The sequence below is a fragment of the Anomalospiza imberbis genome, chromosome 1 (assembly GCF_031753505.1).
Source record: "Anomalospiza imberbis isolate Cuckoo-Finch-1a 21T00152 chromosome 1, ASM3175350v1, whole genome shotgun sequence".
NCBI lineage: Eukaryota > Metazoa > Chordata > Aves > Passeriformes > Viduidae > Anomalospiza > Anomalospiza imberbis.
The window spans coordinates 133,626,342-133,646,521 of record NC_089681.1 but is presented as its reverse complement, the minus strand read 5'-3'; the positions used below and the strand labels follow the sequence as shown (position 1 = coordinate 133,646,521).

At 41.9% G+C, this 20,180-nt stretch overlaps 1 protein-coding gene across 2 annotated transcripts in view; it reads left to right on the top strand.

Annotated features, from left to right (window-relative positions):
* Positions 1-18,541: 18,541 nt before the first annotated feature.
* The window catches only part of NEBL (nebulette), a 251,854-nt gene continuing 250,215 nt past the window's right edge, over positions 18,542-20,180 (top strand). The window contains exons 1-2 of one of the 2 annotated variants that reach the window (XM_068212600.1): positions 18,542-18,999; positions 20,029-20,123. In XM_068212600.1, the coding sequence (XP_068068701.1) occupies positions 18,931-18,999; positions 20,029-20,123 (164 nt within the window). In that variant the 5' untranslated portion in view covers positions 18,542-18,930. The remainder of the gene's footprint in view (positions 19,000-20,028; positions 20,124-20,180) is intronic. The other variant, XM_068212607.1, reaches the window with a different exon arrangement.

Below are 20,180 nucleotides of genomic sequence, written 5' to 3'. Positions count from 1 at the left end.
AGTCTTGCCATCTCTGGACTGCAGTGTCTGGAGTTTTAATAAGGAAGACACTAGCATGTTACTTCAAAAAGGGTTTTCCTGCTAAGAAATAAAAGCATTACCTTTAATTTCAACTATATTACTGGTGTTTCCCAGCTGTCGACTACCTATAAACAGTTATCTTGTGTTGCAGAGGTGTTGTCCTTTCTTATAAATTTGATCTCTATTATCCTGTACTTGAAAATTAAACTGTTGTGACCCAATCAAATGCCCAGTGTCGCCAGTCCCTTTGTGACAGCCTCCTGCTGGCATCCCACATCAGATAGGAAGGCAACTTTACTGAGATGAGGGCAGGGACAGGAAGCATTTTAGGAGTCCTGTGAAGAATACAGTCCCCTGGATGCAGTGGTGGCCAATGCTGGCATCCCCTCGTGTCCCAGTTTTGGGTAGGATGTGTGGGAGGAATATGGAAGCAGGGCTGCTGATTTGGAATTGGATCACCACTTTCTGCTATATTGTGCTTCTCTGTATGAACACCTGCTTTAAATTCTAAAGGGACATTTAGTCCTTAGCATTTTTAAAGTGTGCCACACAGTGATTTGCTTGCTTCAGCGAGACTTCACTCACAGCTATTTTGCACAGTCAGAGCAATTTGGAGTAACACTGATGAAAAAAAGAAATCTCTTGGGGGATGGGGTGCATCCTTTTTTCCTCATTAGATGCATTATTTATTATAGCAGAGACTATTCAATTTTGCAACAAATCTTTAAAATTCCTAATCTAATTTTCTATTGATTCAGTTTAAAACTGGTTCATTTTATAAGTAAATTTCAAAGAAATGTCTTTCTGTTCCTTTCTGGACTTTCATATCATTATGATTTTCTTTTTCTGCCAGTGATGATAATGTTACCAATGTGTGCAAGTGAAAAATGGATCCTGTATCTCAGCATTTTTGTGTAGTGGCTGACCCAGACATCAGGTGCCCACCAAGCTTCTCTATCACTGCCCTTCCCAGTGGGACACGGGAGGGGAAAATCAGGTAGAAAACAACTAGTGGTTTGAAATAAGACACTGTACTGGTGCAAGAAAAAAAGCAAAAGTTTGTGCGTAATAAGCAAAGGAAAAAAACTTAATCTCTACTTCCCATCAGCAGCTCAGCCACTTGCTGGGAAACAGGGCTTCAGCACTCATAGCAGCTGCTGCAGAAGGCAAACACTGTAAAAATGAATTCCCCCCACAAAAACCAAAATAACATAATCACAACACAAACAAAAAAATTGATGATTTATAAAAAATCCACCCCTTGACCCATCACCACAGTTACAACAAAGATTACCCATGATCATTCTACTCTCTAACAATGTTCAGGGCGTGTTTTGCCCATTACTTCTCCTAATTCCAACCCTTATCTCAAAATCCTCACGATTCGCCCACATTCTCCACTAAAAAGACTGTAGTGGTTGAATTCCAGGCACCCACCAAAGTGTCTCTATTACTCCCCTCCACAACTGGACTGGTGACAGAAAATTACAATGAAGGGTTCATGAGTTAAGGACTGGGTGAGATCGCTCACCAAATACTATCACGGGGAAAACAGGATAAAATTAGAGATATTAATTGAATTTATTGCCAACAAATAAAGAGCAGGTTAATGAGAAATAAAATAAAATCTTAGAAACACCTTCTTCCCACCCCTCCCTCCTTCCCAACATTGTAGGGAGACAGAGAACGGAGGTTATGGTCAGTCCATCACACGTGGTTTCTCCCACTGGTCAGAGAGAGGAGCCCCTCCCCTTCTCCACCCTCGGGTCCCTCCCACAGCAGACAGTTCTCCATGAACTTCTCCAACATGTTCTTACATTGGTATTCATGTTTGTCTTCAAATCATCTGGATTCTGGGATTCCTCAGCCAAACTGAGAGGCCCATGCAGAGCACACTCTGTGGCCCTGCCATCTCTGGGGCAGAGCTGGGATCTCTCCGGAATCTCCATTTGAAGCAGGTGATCCAGCCTGCCCAAGCGGCTGGGTATAGCCATGAGCCCTGAATGTCTATTATCAGCAAAGGGCAATCCGTGCCAGCTACTGAGCTCAAGAACAGACTTTTCTTGTGCTGTTTGTATTTATGATTGCTTTCCATAATTTATAAGACCAGAGTAAAATATACTTTAAGCTTTCAGTCTGGGGATAAGATTTTTTTTTAAAGCCTTCTTTAAAATATAGTTTATAAGTTGCGGTAGTAGTGTTTATGTCCAGTACAGTATCTTATCAAGCCTTGATGAATACCCCTGCCTCTCCACATGCTGACTAATGAGAAAGCTTTACTCAACTTTTGAGACCACGCGTTGCTGATTTGTTAGGACCGGGCAGGATTTAGGCATTGTACCACTGCCTGGGTGTCTGTAATTATATGGGTTTTGAAGAAGCATTAGCAGTGACATTCTGAAAGCCTGCAGCTGCTACCAAAAATGAAGCATTTGCATTACTTTCAGTCCAGTACTCTGAAACTAGCACTAACCCTTGCAATCCCACTCCTTGCTGAGCACACATGTAACTCCTAGTGAAAGGATGTGCTCTTGTGTTCAGGGACAAAAGGCACCTGAAATGGGTGATCTCAGCCGTTGTGTTGAGGCACTGCATTTGTATTGGCTCACATGAAAGAGATCCTGACAGTCAGGAGAGGAAGGAAAACACAAACATGCGCATTCACCGGGCTGCAGCATGGCAGTGTAACTTCCCTTTGGCCGGGTAAGTGCTGGGGAGAAGCTGCAGGACTGTTCAGCACTACGGGAGCCATCAGTGTTGCAGTGGGGTAGGTGAAAAGGAGTCAGTGGCAGGGGCTAAGGTCTTTCTAGCCTCTCCTTGGAAATTGTGCTTATAGTTCACTCTTCAGAAAATGTACGATAGCGCACATTTTTTACATGGAGATTCAGCATGGGCACTATTATGTAAGCATATGCTGTCTTCCCTCTAACCTAAATTTTACTTACAGAGAAAAGACAGAAGGATTGCAGATGCACATGAACAAAAACATCCAAGTGTCTTCAGCCATCTAAGCACTACCAGGTTTTTTCAGCCTTCTTAGGCTCTTGATTTCATCTTCCTTTCCACTCTTTGGCTATCCTTTGGCTGTTCTTCCATCCTGTTTGCGGAGTCAGAGCTACTCAGAACAGACCTTATTCTGTTACAACTTCCTACTCCTTTTTCATCATACTTGCAGCTTCCCCTAAGGATTACTGAGATTTAATGAATTTTTGAAATTTCTTATAAACTTGACATATAGACTCAAAAATGTGATTCTTGCAGCTTAACCACCCCTTGTAGTCAACTTCTTCACAGTTGTAAGAGTTGGCAATTCTGTGACATGGCTTCTGTACAGTATGTGACAGCTCCTCTGGGCACATGGCTGATTCAGTAGATGTGGAAGCATTCAGTATTACAGACCCTTTATAAAAACAATAATATTTTTTGGCTTATAGGTAGATAGGTAAATATATAAGATAGATAGATAGATTAGATAGATTTCCTGCTGTCAAAAAATACTAAGAAAAGGAGAGTCATTTTCTTACATATTTATTCAGGAGATAAAGGTTTTTAACAATTATTTACAGGCAGGTTCTATGAGGCATTTAAAGCTCATTGTTTTTTCAAAGACTTCCAATAAGTATGAGAGACCATTACAGTGGAAGCTGATATATCACACTCTGAGTCAGTCTTTGAGCAGTCAATCCAGCATTCCATTTGGAGCATTTTCCATGGCCATTTTGCACCCCTCAAAAATATATTTAGCTAGGTTGCAAATCAATTGATTAGCTAGGCTGATGAATTCAAATTCTTGCAATAAAAAGTTGGTTCTGCATCCACTATAATATTTTTTTGTGAAAAAGCCCTTTCCCAGATTTTGTATCATTAGTTTCTTAGAACAAATCTAGTTCAATAAAAGGATAAGATCAGCAGGTTTTTCTACTTTTTCCATAATTTGTCTACACTGGTCTGGAGAGTTTACCGCACTTTAGAGGGAGACATTTGCATATTATATAAATTGTCTCAATCTCTGTGGACTGATGAAGCGAGTTCCTTTATCCAGGAGACAAAAGAAAAGAAGAAAAATTTCCTCCCTCTCTTTCACTTGATTTTCACGAATTTTTAAATTTATTAAGGAGAAGAGCTTTATATATCACAGTAAAATCAAACCATAAGTGAAATCTAATGGCCAAACATTTTCTGTTAGGCAAATATTTAGTGTACTTAAACTAGTGTGTCTTTCCCAGTTTATTCAGGACATCTCATGCAGAAAGCACTTACTGTTTTGGGGGGAGGTAAATAAATTAATTCAAGCTCCATTATGGACCTTCAATGCCGAGTAATACTATTACTACCATTTCTCCTAATATAGCGAGGATGCTCAATTAGTGTTCTCTTCTACCAGCATTTCCTTTGGGTAAATGCTTTCTGTTAAAAAGCAATCAAAAATATTAACCATCCTTGAGATGTTAAGCAATATTGTTCCAATCTGTGGCTAAAATGGCAATGTTGGGCAGTAGTAAACCCACAATTTTTAAAGCTGGATAAGACATAGGACAGTCATGTGAAATCCTAAATTATGAGTAGTCATTCATTATCTTCAGTGAACCTTGGAAGATGCTGGAGTACTGTAAACATAAATCATTATAGTTATAATGGAAAAAAAAAATTTAAAATATTTTTACCCTCTGAATAAAACATTTTTATCTTTTCCAGGAGGACATGCATTTTAAAAGTCTCTTTACGCTTACTAAAGTTTCCAGAAATGTAAATATACCTTTAAGATCACCTAAGTATCTTTGCTACTGCCTGCTTACAACTAAAAAATGCCCACAAAATATAAGAGTAAAAAAACCTCAGCAGCCTGCTAGTCCTCTCTTCAAACAACTGATATCTTCACTGCTTCAGTGACTTGGAAAATTGTGAAGCAATCTAGCTGAACCTCTACACGCATTGTTTACAGACCAGTTGGATTTTAGGCTCTTCTAGTATTTAGATTGAATTTCACTTGCCCTTTATATATGGACAAGATGTAATCTTGGGTAACTAGATGAAGTCGTTTAAAGAGAAAACAATATTGCAGCAATTTCATTAAATAAGGAATATTCATATTCTTCTTTCCAATGTAGACCATTTTTTCTTGAGAAATCCCTTTTCCCAGTATCAGAATTGCTCATCATTAAAGGTAAGTTTTGCATGGCAGGATCCTGCTTCAGCCCAGTTTTCCTTTCCTGTGTCCTCAGACTCTTACCCTGCTAGTGGGGCTTTTGGCTCTCCTCTGGGACGGCCCAGGCCCACCCTGGCTCACTTCCTCCAGAGAGGCATGTGAAATGCCAAGGAAAATCCCTCCCGTGGAAAGCTGGCATAGTTAACATGAGGAGCCACCTAGTCAAAGCATTGGGCTGGAACATAATTCAAAAGATTGACCAGCCCCAAGTTCTTGTCTCAAGGCAGGATCAATACTACCTGCATTTTTCTTGATACAGTTTTAAAACAATGTAGTTTGGAATGGACCCTACTCAGACTCACACCGGAGGTGTGCTGACTTCAGCACTGGCTAAAAATTTGTAATGCCTGGCAAAGACAGCGACTCCATCCTGACAGTTTATGTCAGGGTTTTACTGTCCCCACTCGTACATATTCTTCTTAACAACTACTGGATTTAATTAATTAATAAAACCATGAAAAGTTTATGGCCTTTTCTGTCTTGATCCAAGAAATCATTGTTGACAGGAGAGGGGAAAAAAAAAATCTGTTTTCAGTGCTATCAGAACAGCCAGTTCCACAGAGCATAGCCCAAAGCTTGCCAGGCTTAGACATTTCTTAATCTGCTGTACTCATGAGGGCTGGATATCAGTGGACATTTCATTATAATTACTTCTCATTATTTTGTAACAAATATGTTTTAGTTTCATACATATTTATATACTGGAACTTTCTGTTATTCTCTATTAACATTATAGATGTATATTTTAGCTCTGTAAGTTACCTTTGATTATTATTATCATTTTTGGGATTCAGTTGCCCAAAGTAAATGTCTGGTTTGTATTTCAGGCAGTTTGGTTGGCTAGCGGAAAGTTTTGACTTACATTTGGAACAGTTTGCAGGTTAGTTTGTAGGAATAGCAAAAAGAAGAAATTTCACATGACAGTTATTACATGTAATTATAAGGATATACTTGACAAATTTTGGTGTAATTTTAAAATCTGACAGCTTGTGGGTTTCCTGAGCTATCATTAGTTGAGTGGCTTAATAGTTACAACCACAACTCACACGCACCTGCATTCTTCCCTTAATGATTTTGCATATTATTTTCCTTTCCAGGATCATAAAGAACTTTTCAGAGTGCCGTGTAAGAAAAAATATGCCTAGTAAGAGGAACATATTTGAACTGAAAACCAATTAATTATAACAAATTTCCAAATATGGATTCCCTGATTTTTCTTTCTATTATGCTTTCAGTTGGATTCTGTTTTTATATTTTCTTCTAAAAATAGGGTTGTGATCTGGTGGTGAGTAGGACTGCAGAGAATAATAAGTAATATGCTGGATCCATCCCACCAGTTACCCTCCCACTGCAGAGGCACTCAGAAGTTACAAAAGAGAGACAAAGACACGAGCTAAAAATACTGTATGGACTAAATGACTGATTTGGTGTCAGGATGATTGTGATGTTAGGGTTGGCCCTGCAGCCTCACCAGTGTAGATACACAGGTGCAATTTCAGTTTTACTTATGAGGAAAGTTTTTTGATAGGATATAACTTTTGATCTTCAGTGCAGTCCCACCTTATTTAATTGGATTTATGAAGAATAGATGTACTGTAGCTGCGGCAGTTATCCATCATGATATTTATATATTGACCTCAATATTTTTCCCAATTGGAATACATGCCGAGCAAGGGAAATCTGCCAAGTGCCAATCCAGAAAAGTCTACAAAATGTGGTTTTTGCTTAACTTTTGGAGAGCCAGACACAGTAGGTGTTGTGGTCATAAGTACCTGGACTGACAACCTCTGAATGATAATTGGTGGGGCAGGCATTTTTTACTCCAAAATTTGTAACTGTTGTGTTGTCATTTTCCTCTTCGAGTAAATTTGATCGCATCAAATTGGGGAAATTTACTATTATCTGTGTTTTGTTTAAGAGTGTTCCCATAGTACAATTTCCAGGGTGTTGCACTATTAAGTTTTCTGCAATCATGAATAATTTATTTTTTTACTAAGACCCTCTTTGAAAGCTCTTTGCATCTATTTATTAAGATCTTATGGATATACAGTTCTAAAGTTCTTCTAAAGTAAATCAGTACAATAGTATTCAAAATGGCCCCCAGAAATAACAGAATCATAGAATCCTAGAATGGTTTGGATTACAATGGGCCATAAAGATCATCAGGTTCCAACCCCCCTGCCATGGGCAAGGACACCTTCCACTACACCAGGTTGCTCTAAGCCCCACCCAACCTGGCCTTGAGCACTTTCAGGGATGGGCATTGACAGCTTCTCTGGACAGCCTGTTCCAGTGTCTCACCACCCCCACAGTATAGAATTTCTTCCTGATATCTCATTTAAACCTACCCTGTTTCAGTCTAAAGCCATTCCCCTTGTCCTATCACTACATGCCACTGTGAAAAGTCCCTCTCCAGCTGCCTTGCAGGCTCCCTTTAGGTCCTAGAAAATGGCCACCAATTCCCACAGCCTTTTCTTCTCCAGGCTGAGCAGCCCTATCTCTTTCAGACTGTCATCATAGGAGAGGTGCTCCAGCTCTCTGATCATCTTCATGGCCTCCTCTGGACTTGCTCTGGTGGGTTCATGTCTTTCTTATGTTGGGTGCCTCACGGCTGAATGCGGCTCTCCAGGTGGGGTCTCAAAAGCCCAGAGCAGTGAGGGAGAGTCCCCTCCCTCGACTCACTGCTCACACTTCTTTTGATGCAGCCCTGAATATTGTTGTCTTTCTGGGATGCAAGCACACTCTGCTGGGTCATATCAAGCTTCTTGTGCACCAACACTCCCAAGTTCTCCTCGGGGCTGCTCACAATCCAGGCTCTACTCAGCCTGTTCTTCTGCTTGGGAATACCCAAACTCAGTTGCAGGATTTTACACCTGACCTTGTTGAATTTCATGAGGCTGGCACAGGCTCACCTCTCAAGCTTGTCAAGGTCTCTCTGGATGTCATCTGTTGCCTAGAGCATAGCTCTGTGTCATTGGTAGACTTGTAGAGGGTACACTCAATCACACTGTCCATGCTGCCAGCAAAGATGTCAAACAGTGCTGGTCCCAATACCAACCCCTGAAGAGCACCAGTTGTCACTGGTCTCCACTGGACATCGAGGCATTGACCACAACTCTTTGAGCTAGCACAGAGTTATCTACTGAGTATCCATTTGTCAAATACATCTCTCCAGTTTAGAGACAAGGATATAATGTAGGACAGTGTCAAGTGCTTCGCACAATCCCAGGTGTCAGTAACTCCTCCCTCGTTCACCAACACTGTAATCCCATCACAGAAGGTCACCAGATTGGTCAAGTATAATTTGTCCTTAGTGAAGCCATGTCAGCTGTCACAAATAATCTCTTTATTTTCCATGTGCTTTAACATAATTCTAGGAAAATCTGTTCCATCATCTTTCCACACACTGGTGAAATTAACTGGCCTGTAGTTCCCTGAGTCTTCCTTTTTCTCCTGCTTTTAAAAATGAGAGTTATGTTTCCCCTTTTCCAGTCAGTGGGAACTTGACCAGATTATGGTGACTTCTCACATGTGATGGATAGTGGCTTAGTCAATTCCTTCACCAGTTGCCTCAGGACCCCTGATGAATCTCATCAGGTCGCATAGAGATTCGGAGCTTGCGCGTTCTCAAGTTCCTTAGATAGCCTCAAACTTGGTCTATAATGGGTCTACAATCCCTGCCTTTCCCCTCTGTGATACAGGTGGTGTGGCTGGAGCACTTGCTAGTGAAGACTGAGACAAAAATGTTGAATACCTCAGTCTTCTCCATGTCCTCTGTTACCAAGAATCCCATTTCCTTTCAGAAAGATCCCACATTTTCCCTGGTTTTCCTTTTATCACCAGTGTCCCTCTAGAAGACTTTCTTTTTGGCCTTGATATCCTTGGTCAGGTTTAATTCTATCAGGGCTTTAGCTTTCCTAACCTGATCTTTGGCTGTTTGGACAATCTATCTGTACTCCTCCTGGGACACCTGCTCCTGCTTCCACCCTCTTCTTTTTTGTGTTTGAGTTTGTCCAAGAGCTCCTGACATTTTTTCTGAACTTCCTTTTTTTCAGGATGCATTGCTCCTGAGCTTGGAGGAGGTGATCTTCAAATATCAATGAACTTTCTTGGGATCCTTTTCTCTCCAGGTCTTTATATCCCTTATTACTTTATCAAGTAGACTCCTGCGGAGGCTAAAGTCAGCTCTCCTGAAGTTCCAAATAATGAGCTTGCTGTGACTCCTCCCTGCTGCCCCAAGGATCTTCATAATTTCATGGCCACTGTAGTCCAGTCTGCCCTTGACCTTCACCTTGTGCTCCAGCCTTTCTGGCCTCTCTTTCATCAGAGTTAACTGTGATGAATAGAAGGATAATACCTATGCAAAACTCCATCTCAGTAGCTTCCTGTCCGCTTGCATCAACTGGTGTGTGAAAGGAACTTATGACATTTAAAGGAGGTGTATGGTGCACATAACCAACCACACAGTTTTCTGTTTCTGCAGAAACCCCTCAGTGAAAATTAGTCTATTGTATTTAAACTCTAATCTAGCACAGACAGATGTTTGTAAAATGTTTCAGTTAGTTTCAACATGCATTGAATCAAACCCCAGCAGTCCAGGGACATCAGGCGCTCTAGGCACACTGATTAATTTGGGAAGCCCTCTTAGGAAGACTGAGCTGGTAACTTCAGGGCTGTGGTGCTAATCCTTCATAAGAGAGTCCTCTGCTCTGAGGCAGGAGATATACCATACAATTGCTGCTGCAGGAGCAGGGAGCTCTGGCTGCCTGACAGTCACACCAGCAGAGGCTCTGAAAAACGGTTCTAAAAAAAGATCTCGAGTTTTTCCTCCTTCCCTTGATGGACCAAGAATGTCACTCTTACAATAATGTGAAATGTACTCTGCAACCAAGCCAACCAGGTTTGGGTTGACTATTTGGTCTGCAGTTTACAGGAGGGAAGGGGTGGATAGAGCAGAACCCACCACAGGATTTTTAGAAGATGAATTAAATGAATGAAATATGCTGGACAGTGTAACTTCACAATAATTCCCCTTGGATCATGTTCCAAAACTGTATCCTTCACATGGCAATTCACTTGTTGCTTGCCACTATATAATTTTAGAACCATTTAACTATGCTGTTTTCCTTTATTTATGCTTCAGTAGTCAAAAGGAAATTAATGTGTCTCTGCAGTGTACCAATATTTGTGCTCTGCTTAATGCTCCATATAATAATTGCATTTTCTAAGATAACATTTAAGATAATTCATAGAAAGCTGTCAGGGAAAATGAGAACTTCACACTGAAAATACTCAAGTACATGTTGGAATATTTAATTTATGTCAAATGTTGCTCTCCATTTACTTTTTGAGTCTAAAGTTAATATGCTAGCTGCAATTCTAAAGGTAGAAGGAAAAGAAGTTCCTTTTCAAAGTTCCTCTTTGTTTTGTGTGCACCTTTGTATCATATCTCAAAAAGCTCTCCTCCAAAATGCAACATTATTGAGAGTTTTCCTTAAGGTCTAGACTACTCAGATGAATTTTGTGTGGAACAATTAGTTTTGTTTCTTGTCTTCTAACTTTTTATTCACGAGCAAGTGCAAACATATGATGCAAAGAAAGGCACGTACATCTTTTCTGTGACAGTGACATTGGGTCTGCTATTTCCTCTGCTGTGTCATGCAAAGAGGAAAGAAATAAAAATAATAGGTTCAGACTAAAAAGATGAAATAGATTTAATAAAGTTCCTATGTGCACAACAATTTCTAGTCATAGTACAACTGTATCAGTTAAAACAGTGAAGATATTTGAAAAATTTCCACAGATTATTAATTTTCTATTGCAGTTTTACTTAATTTAAAATAAACAATAGAAATAAATTGTGTATTTCCCTATTAAGGCTTATATAACCCCATATGATAGTTCTGTGTTTAGGAAAATGGTTAAAATAAGAACTTGTTCTGTGCCCAGTAAAGAAGCCTATGATAATACAACCCAAAAGATGTTGGAGAGAGAACACTTTGCTTCCAAGTTATTTTTCATGGCTTTTCAATGAAAGCAGCACTGCACCAAGCCACAAATGGTGCCCTTCGAGTCCCAGAGAGCCATACAGTGGTGAGGATGAAGGCTGGGTCTCTGTCTTGGCCGTTTGTTCCCAAACTTTCTATCATTTGAAGATCTGTTTTTAAAAATTCAGATATAAGGAAGAACTCAGTCACATCTTTAAAGTGTTTGATGTGAACTCAAAATTAAATGGGCTTTCCTAAAGGTACTATTGTTGTGCTTTTAGCAGTTTATGTCCAGGTATGTTCAGGAAGGTGAATTTTCCTTAATCTTTTCTCTTACTCTATTAGCATATTCTGCAAGACCAGCACCAGGAATGGTGCTGCAGAAACCAAGTTATTGCTGGGAGAAGAATATCACCACTCATTGTCTTCCTGACCTAAACCTGTAGTATGTCTGATCTGTATTTTTTTTCATTTGTTTATTTATAGATTATAGCTTTAAAAGATTGTAATATATTACTTTATAGCCTTAGAACTCATAGTCACTCTGTTCAAAACAGAAAACTTAAAAAATTTACACAAATTGGAAAAATGCTTACATTGAGCTATGAGATTTTATTTCTTACTTTCTGGAAAGGAATTTTGCTGGTATTTCCAGGAATTCCCCTGGAATCCATTGTTCTTTTCAGCAATGCAGCCATGCTGCATTGTGCATCCTGCTCCTCTTTGCTGATCTTTTCCTGATACCCCCCAGTAGCTGGAACTATTTGGCAGCCTGCAGCCTGGGCCATCCAGCTGTGCCTGGTGCGGGGGGTTACAGAAAGGGAGAGCAGCGTGGCACAGTGCTGCAAATGAGTGTGAAACAGGTCGAGCTGCAGGGGAGGGAGTTTGGGAGCTAAACGTGTGAGACTCCCTCTTGATGTGTGAGATTTGTCAGGTCTGCACTGTGAAGGCAGAATTTAAAAATCTTTCTAAAAGGGTTGGAAACTCAGATTCCTCTGAAGTCCAGAGTTAAGCTTGTTAATGATTATGTATCTTTATTACAAGAGGCTATTTCTTCTGGCAGTGGAGGGAGAGTATTCCCTGCCAGGCTGTACTTCCAGGCCATCTACAAAGTGTATTTAGTTACTCTGAACTGGTCACGTAACCTTTTAAAACATTAACTTAAAGAACCCAGTCCAATCACAGCCCAACCCTTCCTGTATTTCACTATGTTGTTCAGCTTCAAATAAAGGAAACCTTATTTTAAAAAGCTTTATAGCCCAAGTTCTATCTACTTGAACTATTTATTTAGACAGGAAGCTACTCAACTACTATTTTTGGAAATAACGGGAAAGTGGTCGCATAGACAGGAGTATGAATAATGGCATTGTTTTCTTTTATTCAAAGCTACCAGAACTTCTCATTAGGTTTTAAAATTGTTTAGGACCCTAACTGTATCTCTAAATTCCTATTTTGTTCTCAGGCTAAACGTAGAGCAATGAACAATATCCACACTTAATAACATTTTGATTCTGTTTAATCTTCATAAGCAAAACCAAGTAGCTTTAGTAATAGCAATAGCTATTAAAACAGAATGAATAATTAACATTCTGTCCTTCTTTAGCCTTAGTTGAGCATAGAGACTTTTGCCTGTTTTGGATTTGTTGCCTGTAGTGATAAAGTTTTTGAAAATCTCTTTGAATTGAGATAAAACAATTAGTTTTAATTCTTGGCACAGAGTGTAGGGCTGACAGAAGACAATCTTCTTCAGCTTCTCCAAGAGCTCTGATGATAGCTTTTCATTCCTGTAAAAATTACTTCATGACAAATAGTTAATTTATCAAGCAAAATGTGTAGACCTTAAAATCCCCCTAATTCTTATTTGTAATTAATTTGTTTTTATTCTTGCAAAACATGGTAGCATTATTTTTTTCTGACTGGGAAGAGACATAATGACAGAGCTGATAAAAAAATTCCTAACACATTCAATGAAATATACATAAACCAAAGATATTCATTTATGTGTCTAGAACATCCTCTGAGCTGTAACTGGGTTGAAAAATGTAACAAAGAGGAGGGCATTATGAAAATAAAATAAAGTTCGAATAATGTATGTATATTTTAAGCTGACACTCAAGCATGCACTGCCAAATTCTCAAAACACCTTGTGTATTGCTATCTACAGAATTCCACCTGCTTTGTGCACCTGAATTACAAAGACTATATGCTTCATTAATGCCAGATGCTTTTTAATAACACATACATATGACCAAAGGTAACAAGACTTGCACCTGAATGAAGTCCTCAATCTACTTTTTGCCCATAAATCAGCGATTCTAAGGTCAAATAAAACCAAAAGAGCTAAGTAACAACTTTCTGCTCATCATAATTCAAGTAACTGGCCCATTTTTATGAAGTTTTTTTTTCATAACATGAAGCGAAATTATAATTCAGGAATCCTGAAACATACAACTGCATACAACTGATAAGGCAAAATCTTGCCCCCATACAAAAAAAATAATAGAAATTTCCACTGTAACATTAATACTAAGAGAATAAGAACCCCTTCTTCCAGGCAATTCTGTAGTTCATGCAGAGGGTGGTTGAGCACCGAAACAGGGTTCCTGGGGATGTGGTCACAACACCAAATCTATTTGAGTTGAAGTGATTGGCCAATGCTCTCAGGCACATGGTGGGATCCTTGGGGTGTCCTGCACAGGGCCAGGAGTTGAATTTGATGATCCTGATGGGTCCCTTCCAATTCAACCTATTCTATGAGCCTATAAATTGCACTGACTCATCATTATCACATTTTTATATATTTGTTAAGCATATAGATGCTGTGGGATGCAGTATTCAGTTTGCATGATTTTTGAGTGAAGAAAGGAGATTCTGAGAACAGAAAACTCTGTTGCTGATTGAATGACCAATTTTGTTCCAGTATTTCATTGCCCTATTAGATTAATCCAAGCAGCTGAGGATTGAGTAATTCTGAAAATGCACATTGAGATTCCACTGCAGAGTGAATTTTGGATCATATTTCACAAAATAATAAAGTCTAACCATTGCTGGGTTTGTTTTGGTTTTGGTAGGAGGCTTTTCTACAGCTGAAGTGGAAAACATGCTTCCACCAATCCTTGCATGTGGAAGTATAAATTACCCTTTCACAGCAGAGAATTTAAAAGCACGTTTCGCTAACAGCACCCTGGGTAGCTCTAAACAAGGTCACATTAAAGTTACATTGTTTCTATTTGAAATGTAACCATGCAGTTTCTTCTTCTAAGCGGCTAAACCTAAGCTCAAACAGTAAGGGACAAAAATTTGTCTGCCAATTCCTGTGCCAACCAACATTCTGGTTTAATGTTTTCCCTTCCTACATAATTTAGGACAGGCACAGAATTTCACAAAACATCTTGCAGTATTATTTATCTGTACTGCAGTACTGCTTAGAGACTTCATCTGCAATTCCCCATGCAGCGCCTTAACTGTGAGATCATCCTTCTACTTAAACATGACACAATGCCTATTATCTGCTAGAACTAGTACCCAAATGTTATGAGCTTGTTACAATAATAAAACAGTATTTTTAGTACATTATCTTGATTTGCCAGTTATGCCAGCTTTTATACCTGTTTAAAGAATAGACCAACAGTGTGAAAAATCAGTGAAATACACCAAACAGTATTTTTAAAACAGTCCATCAGTGCCTAAGTACATATTGGCAAATTTATTCCAGAAAAATGACTGAATAATGACACTCTGTGGGGAGCATCAGATGTAAATTGGAGCTTACTACCTACAGCTTTTTTACCCCAAAAACATAAATCCAAAAATATGTTTCTGAATGAAAAGAAAGCCACATTCTTTGTCATAGAAAGAAGATACATCACTATGATTACATGAGTTCCTATTTTGTCCAATAGAGTTTTATACAATCATAACTTCATGAGCAGACTCGTGTAGAAATTTGGGTGAAAAGACCATGTCTTCATGTGATCCTCAAGGTAATAAACACTTCCTCTGAGCTTTTATGTATGGCTTATGAAGTGCATGGTGACTTGCAAGACAGAAGGGTTTGTTTTCATGCTTTAAGGTCACTTGATCGCTCCAACAAATCTAAACTCCAGCTGTGGGAGATGGATTATAAGGAATCTATTTTGTGGGAAAGAAAGCCGAGGAAGTTTCAAGAAACCTTTTAGAAGAACTAGATATAAACCTGAGATACCTGCAAGGGTCTATGGGTTGTCTCTTTCAAGATGTTGTCAAGTCACTTCCAATAACACAGGGTAACCTTCCAGTTTGAGAGGTTTTTGAAACCTTTCTGTCTCAGGTAAAATTCAGTATCAACATGTGAAAATACCTCCCACTATAATGATTTAGGTGTTTTTCTGCAGCACACATTAGTATGTTTATCAACCAAACAAACTAAATGGAGCACTGGAAACAAACAAAATGCAATTGATGAGGGTATTATGCCACAGAAATAGGAACTTTTGTAATCACCATTTTACCTAGTCATAGTATTTCTAATGCTGTAACACAGCTGCTCTGGAGGGTCTTTTGCACTTGGCCACTGCAGGCATGCTGAAAAAGCATCTATTTACAAGTGTTGGTAAATTGTACTGCTCAGCTAAACACACACTTTTCAATTATCTAGGCTAGGTAACAGCCTTGAAACGCACCAGATGAGAGAAGTATAATAGCCTGAAATCTTGGGATGCCACTTACAACTTGGCAACACATACCATCTAGGAATCAATGCTGGAACCTCTCTATAAGTCCACCACCTACCACAGGCTCCATGCTTGTAGCAGCAGCTCTTTAGAGTGCAAAGTCTTTGCCCTTCTGTGCTTCACAGCCTTTGGTTTACTCCATTAGTCAATGACATAGCAGGGTTGCTGTATTTTGCTCTGCTGGACTTTACCATTGCACCATTACTTACCCAGAAAAAGGAAAGTCTACTGATGAATAACCTTTGACTGCTTTCTCACTATCATGGGTGAAGCAGATTTTTCTCTCTTACTGGTTTGTATGGAGCAAAAGAATCCATTTTTCACTGCAGTAGCAGCAGAAAAAAGTTGTGATGATGAGGAAAGAGACCTGTACTGTGGAACTGAAGACTGTGGAAATGAAAAAAGAGGCACTAATTTCTCCCCTTTCTGAAGGAAACTAACAAAAGTTAATAAAAGGATCCTGAAACAATATTGGAATGCTTTCATACTGCTGAAACACTCAATTCAGATCCAAATGCAGGTATTCTATTGATGTTACAATTCCATTTTTAGTGTTGATATTTTGGTTAATAGAAGTTTTTCCTTCAAGAGTAAGGTGATGGATTTCATTGAGAGTAACACTGAGAGTAATATCTAAATGATTTTTGTCTGCATGAGAGGGCTCTAACGGGGATGTTAATAATCTGGAACTTCCAGGAATAAAGCCTCTATCTCAAAAACTTCATAGTGCTGATGCCTCTAGTTATTTCCAATGGGCTACAGAGTTTTTTCGCATACAAGCCATTGGTAGAATCTAAGCTAGGAAAGAATTAAATAATTTAAGAAAGATTTTTTTTTTTTCTGTATAAGTAACATTCATTGCCTTCTATTTCAGATTAATTTAAATCAGTCTCCATCCCAGTACACTTGCTGTTTCTCCCTACTGTGTAGCCTTTGCAGAATGGAGATTGCTTACCTATGTGTTGGGCCTAATTCAACTCAGATGGGATTTTAGACAGATCTCCGAACAACAGTTCCCACAGAAAACACTGAGTAACCATGTATTCAAGTTTCCTTTATCAGCATACTCAGACGCCTAGCGTTCAGAGATCCTTGAATAAAAGCCATTGTTCACAGCCAGTCAGACTGCCCAAGAGAGAGTGTAAGGTAATCTGTACAGCACAGAGGTAGCAAAGGATGAGAATCACTGCACTGTCACTGCAGGGTTTTTGTGCACTTATTTCTGTCTGGGAAACCTTAGACTGAGGCCAACTTGGCTTCAAGGTATTTGTGAAAATTTTGTGAAAATCATGGTATTGTCAATGAGGAACAGTGAGAAGACAAATCTTAAATTCCATATCAAAGGTAATTTGGTTAACAATAACAATAAGAAAAAGATCTGCTTCGGGATTTTTGACAACTGCAGGTTTCTAGCACTGGCTTTGAAAAGGACCAGCATGAAGATCACAGGAACAGAAATGGGGCTGCTCAGCACATTGTCTATTTGCTACTGCAGGAGACAGCTACAGGAGAAAACAAACATTTACAGGACTACCTGCAAATCTGCTTTCCTGTTGCTTGCAGCACAGCCAGCATCTCAACATTGAGTTTTATCGGGTGCCAGATGTTTCAGGCTAGATGAGGCAGAGGCAGCTTTACAACTTCCATCATGTAATATTTAAAGCCTGATTAGGTGTTTCTCATTTAATCACATATATTATTAATTTCAACGAAATTACTGTTTCTCCCTGTGCCTTTAAACAGCCAGTGAATAAAAGTTGGGTTGCTAAGGCAGAATTATAGTCAACTATTCCAGTTTAGCTGACTGCATTCTGATTACTTAATAACACCCAAGTATGTGCAGAATTTGTCCTTGCTGTGAGCCACACGGAGTGCTGCACTACTGAAAGAAACCCTCAGAAAAGGCTGCGCTGCATTGGCTTAAGTGCTTTCCTCAGCATGGTTTATATTCCAGGTAGTTAAAGAAGTCCTCAGCGAAGAAAAACCGCACGAGTTCTTGCTGTACCGCTCCACAGCCCTGCAGAGCCAGTCAGAAATGACTGTCCAAAGCCTGCTCCGAGGAGCGTCATTTGCCATTCCCGCTGCGATTCGGTTGCCCCGCGGGACCGCTGGTGAGACCCGGCGACACTCAGCCCCGGCAAGGCTGCAACGCCGATCCCGAAAACTCATCGGGACACAGGGCTGGGGGAAGGCACAGGCGTTCCGCACCCGCTGGTGGATGCGGGGGCTGCGTGTGCAGCGGGCGGGAGGCCGCGGCCGGCAGGTGCCCACGGGCGCACGGCCAGGCCTCGGGCCTCACTTCGGGGAGCTCCTGAGCTCCCCGTGGCCCCGGCAGCGCCGTCGTTGCCCCGCGCTCCCGCTCTCCGTCTGTCTCCATCTCCATCTCCATCTCCATCATCTCCATCTCCATCTCCATCTCCATCTCCATCTCCATCTCCATCTCCATCTCCCCCTCCTTCCCTCCCTCCCTCCCTCTCTCTCGCTGGGGCCAGCCCCGCCCCGGCGAGTCCCGGGCAGGTGCTCCCAGAGGCGCAGCGGGTACCCCCCCGCAGCCATCTCGCCCCCTTCGAGGCGGCTGCGGCGCGGGGCTCGGCCTCCCCTTCTGCCCTCCCCTTGCTGCGGGCCGCGCCGGTGGGCTTGGCTTGGCTTGCGGCTGCAGCGCGGGGCTCGGCGTGAGTCACGCAGCCCGCGGCGCGGCGAGCCGAGCGCGCAGGCACACGGGGGAGGCGGCGGGGGCGGGCGGCGAGCGGCGGGGGCGGCAGCGCCGGCTCCCCGCCCGCCCACTCGCACATGCTGCCGAGCCGCAGTCAGCCGGAGCGCCGCTTCCTCCACAGCCGCCGCCGATGACCTCCTCGCCCGCCCGCAGCCGCTGAGGACCCCCAGCGTCCCCGCCAGTGCAGGGGATGATAGATCGGCCTCCCGCAGTCCCGTCCAGCGCAGCCCGCCGCACCGCAACCTCGGCCACCGCCGCCCGCCGGAGCCGCCGCCCCAGAGGAGCCGCAAAATGAATCCCCAGTGCGCCCGCTGTGGCAAAGTGGTCTATCCCACCGAGAAAGTCAACTGCCTGGACAAGGTGATGGGGCGCGGGGGGGGGGGCGGGGACGGCGCTTCCCGGGCGTGCCCGTCCCGCTCCCCGCGGCTCCGGCGGGGCGGGCAGGGCAGGGCCGAGCCGGCGGGGCATCGGGGCGAGCCGGCAGGTGGCAAATGCAGCGTTTTAAGGGTCGCCGCTGCGCCGGCATCCGCGCTGTCAGCGCCGGCGGGGGCAGCCGCCGTGTCACCGCGCTGGCGCGGGGCGAGCGGGGGCCGCAGCGGCCGGGGCGCCCTGCGGTGCCCGCCCGGGAATGACGGTGCCCGGGTCCCCGCGGCCCCCCCGGCTCCCCGAGGGATGAAGTTGTAGGCGGCCCTTTCCCGGCTGTAGTTGTCGGTGCTTCCCCGAGCTGGGGCGGTTTCGGCTGCCCCTGGCGCCATGGCCGGCTTGGCGCGGACGGCGGCCGGGGCGGCGGCAGCCCCGTCCCGCGGGGGTGTCCCCGGTGGCACCGGTTAAAGCCCAGCGCGGTCGCTCCGTAAATAACAACAGTGAGGCTGTGATAGATGCGCCAAATTACCGTCCCCGGAAAGGCAAGGCGAGGCAGTAGAAGCCACCGGAGGAAAATGCCGAATTATGAGCTAAATTTAGTATCTGTGCGGCGTACCTAAAAACAAGCTGTCACATTAGTTAGTGATTGCATTCGTGTAGTGTTGCATTCTTAGCAAGCGGCATAGTTGTTTGGGTTTTTTTTTTTAATTTTTTTCTTCCCCCCCCTCTTTTTTTTTTTTTTACAAGGAAAATGTCAAACTCCTGCTTCAGTTATCTTTAAAATTATCCTGGCATGGTCAGCATGCAGGGATCTTGACATTCACCTTAGCAGAGAATTTACATTTCTGAGAGTGTTTCAGAGGTACCTTTGGTTTCATGTGAAAATAATTATTTCGATTTAGTTAAGAGACCTATAATTCATGGCCAAAATATTGACAAGTAATTGTGTTTTTATGTTTACCGTAACCTAACACTGCTTTCAAAATATCAGTACCATAAGTAATTCTACTTTACATTTATTTACAGTACTGGCATAAAGGATGTTTCCACTGTGAAGTTTGCAAAATGGCTCTGAACATGAATAACTACAAAGGATATGAAAAGAAACCTTATTGCAATGCGTAAGTATTGTAAATGTCAAGTCTTGCAGAAATGCACATGAAAAGAAAACCTGGCTG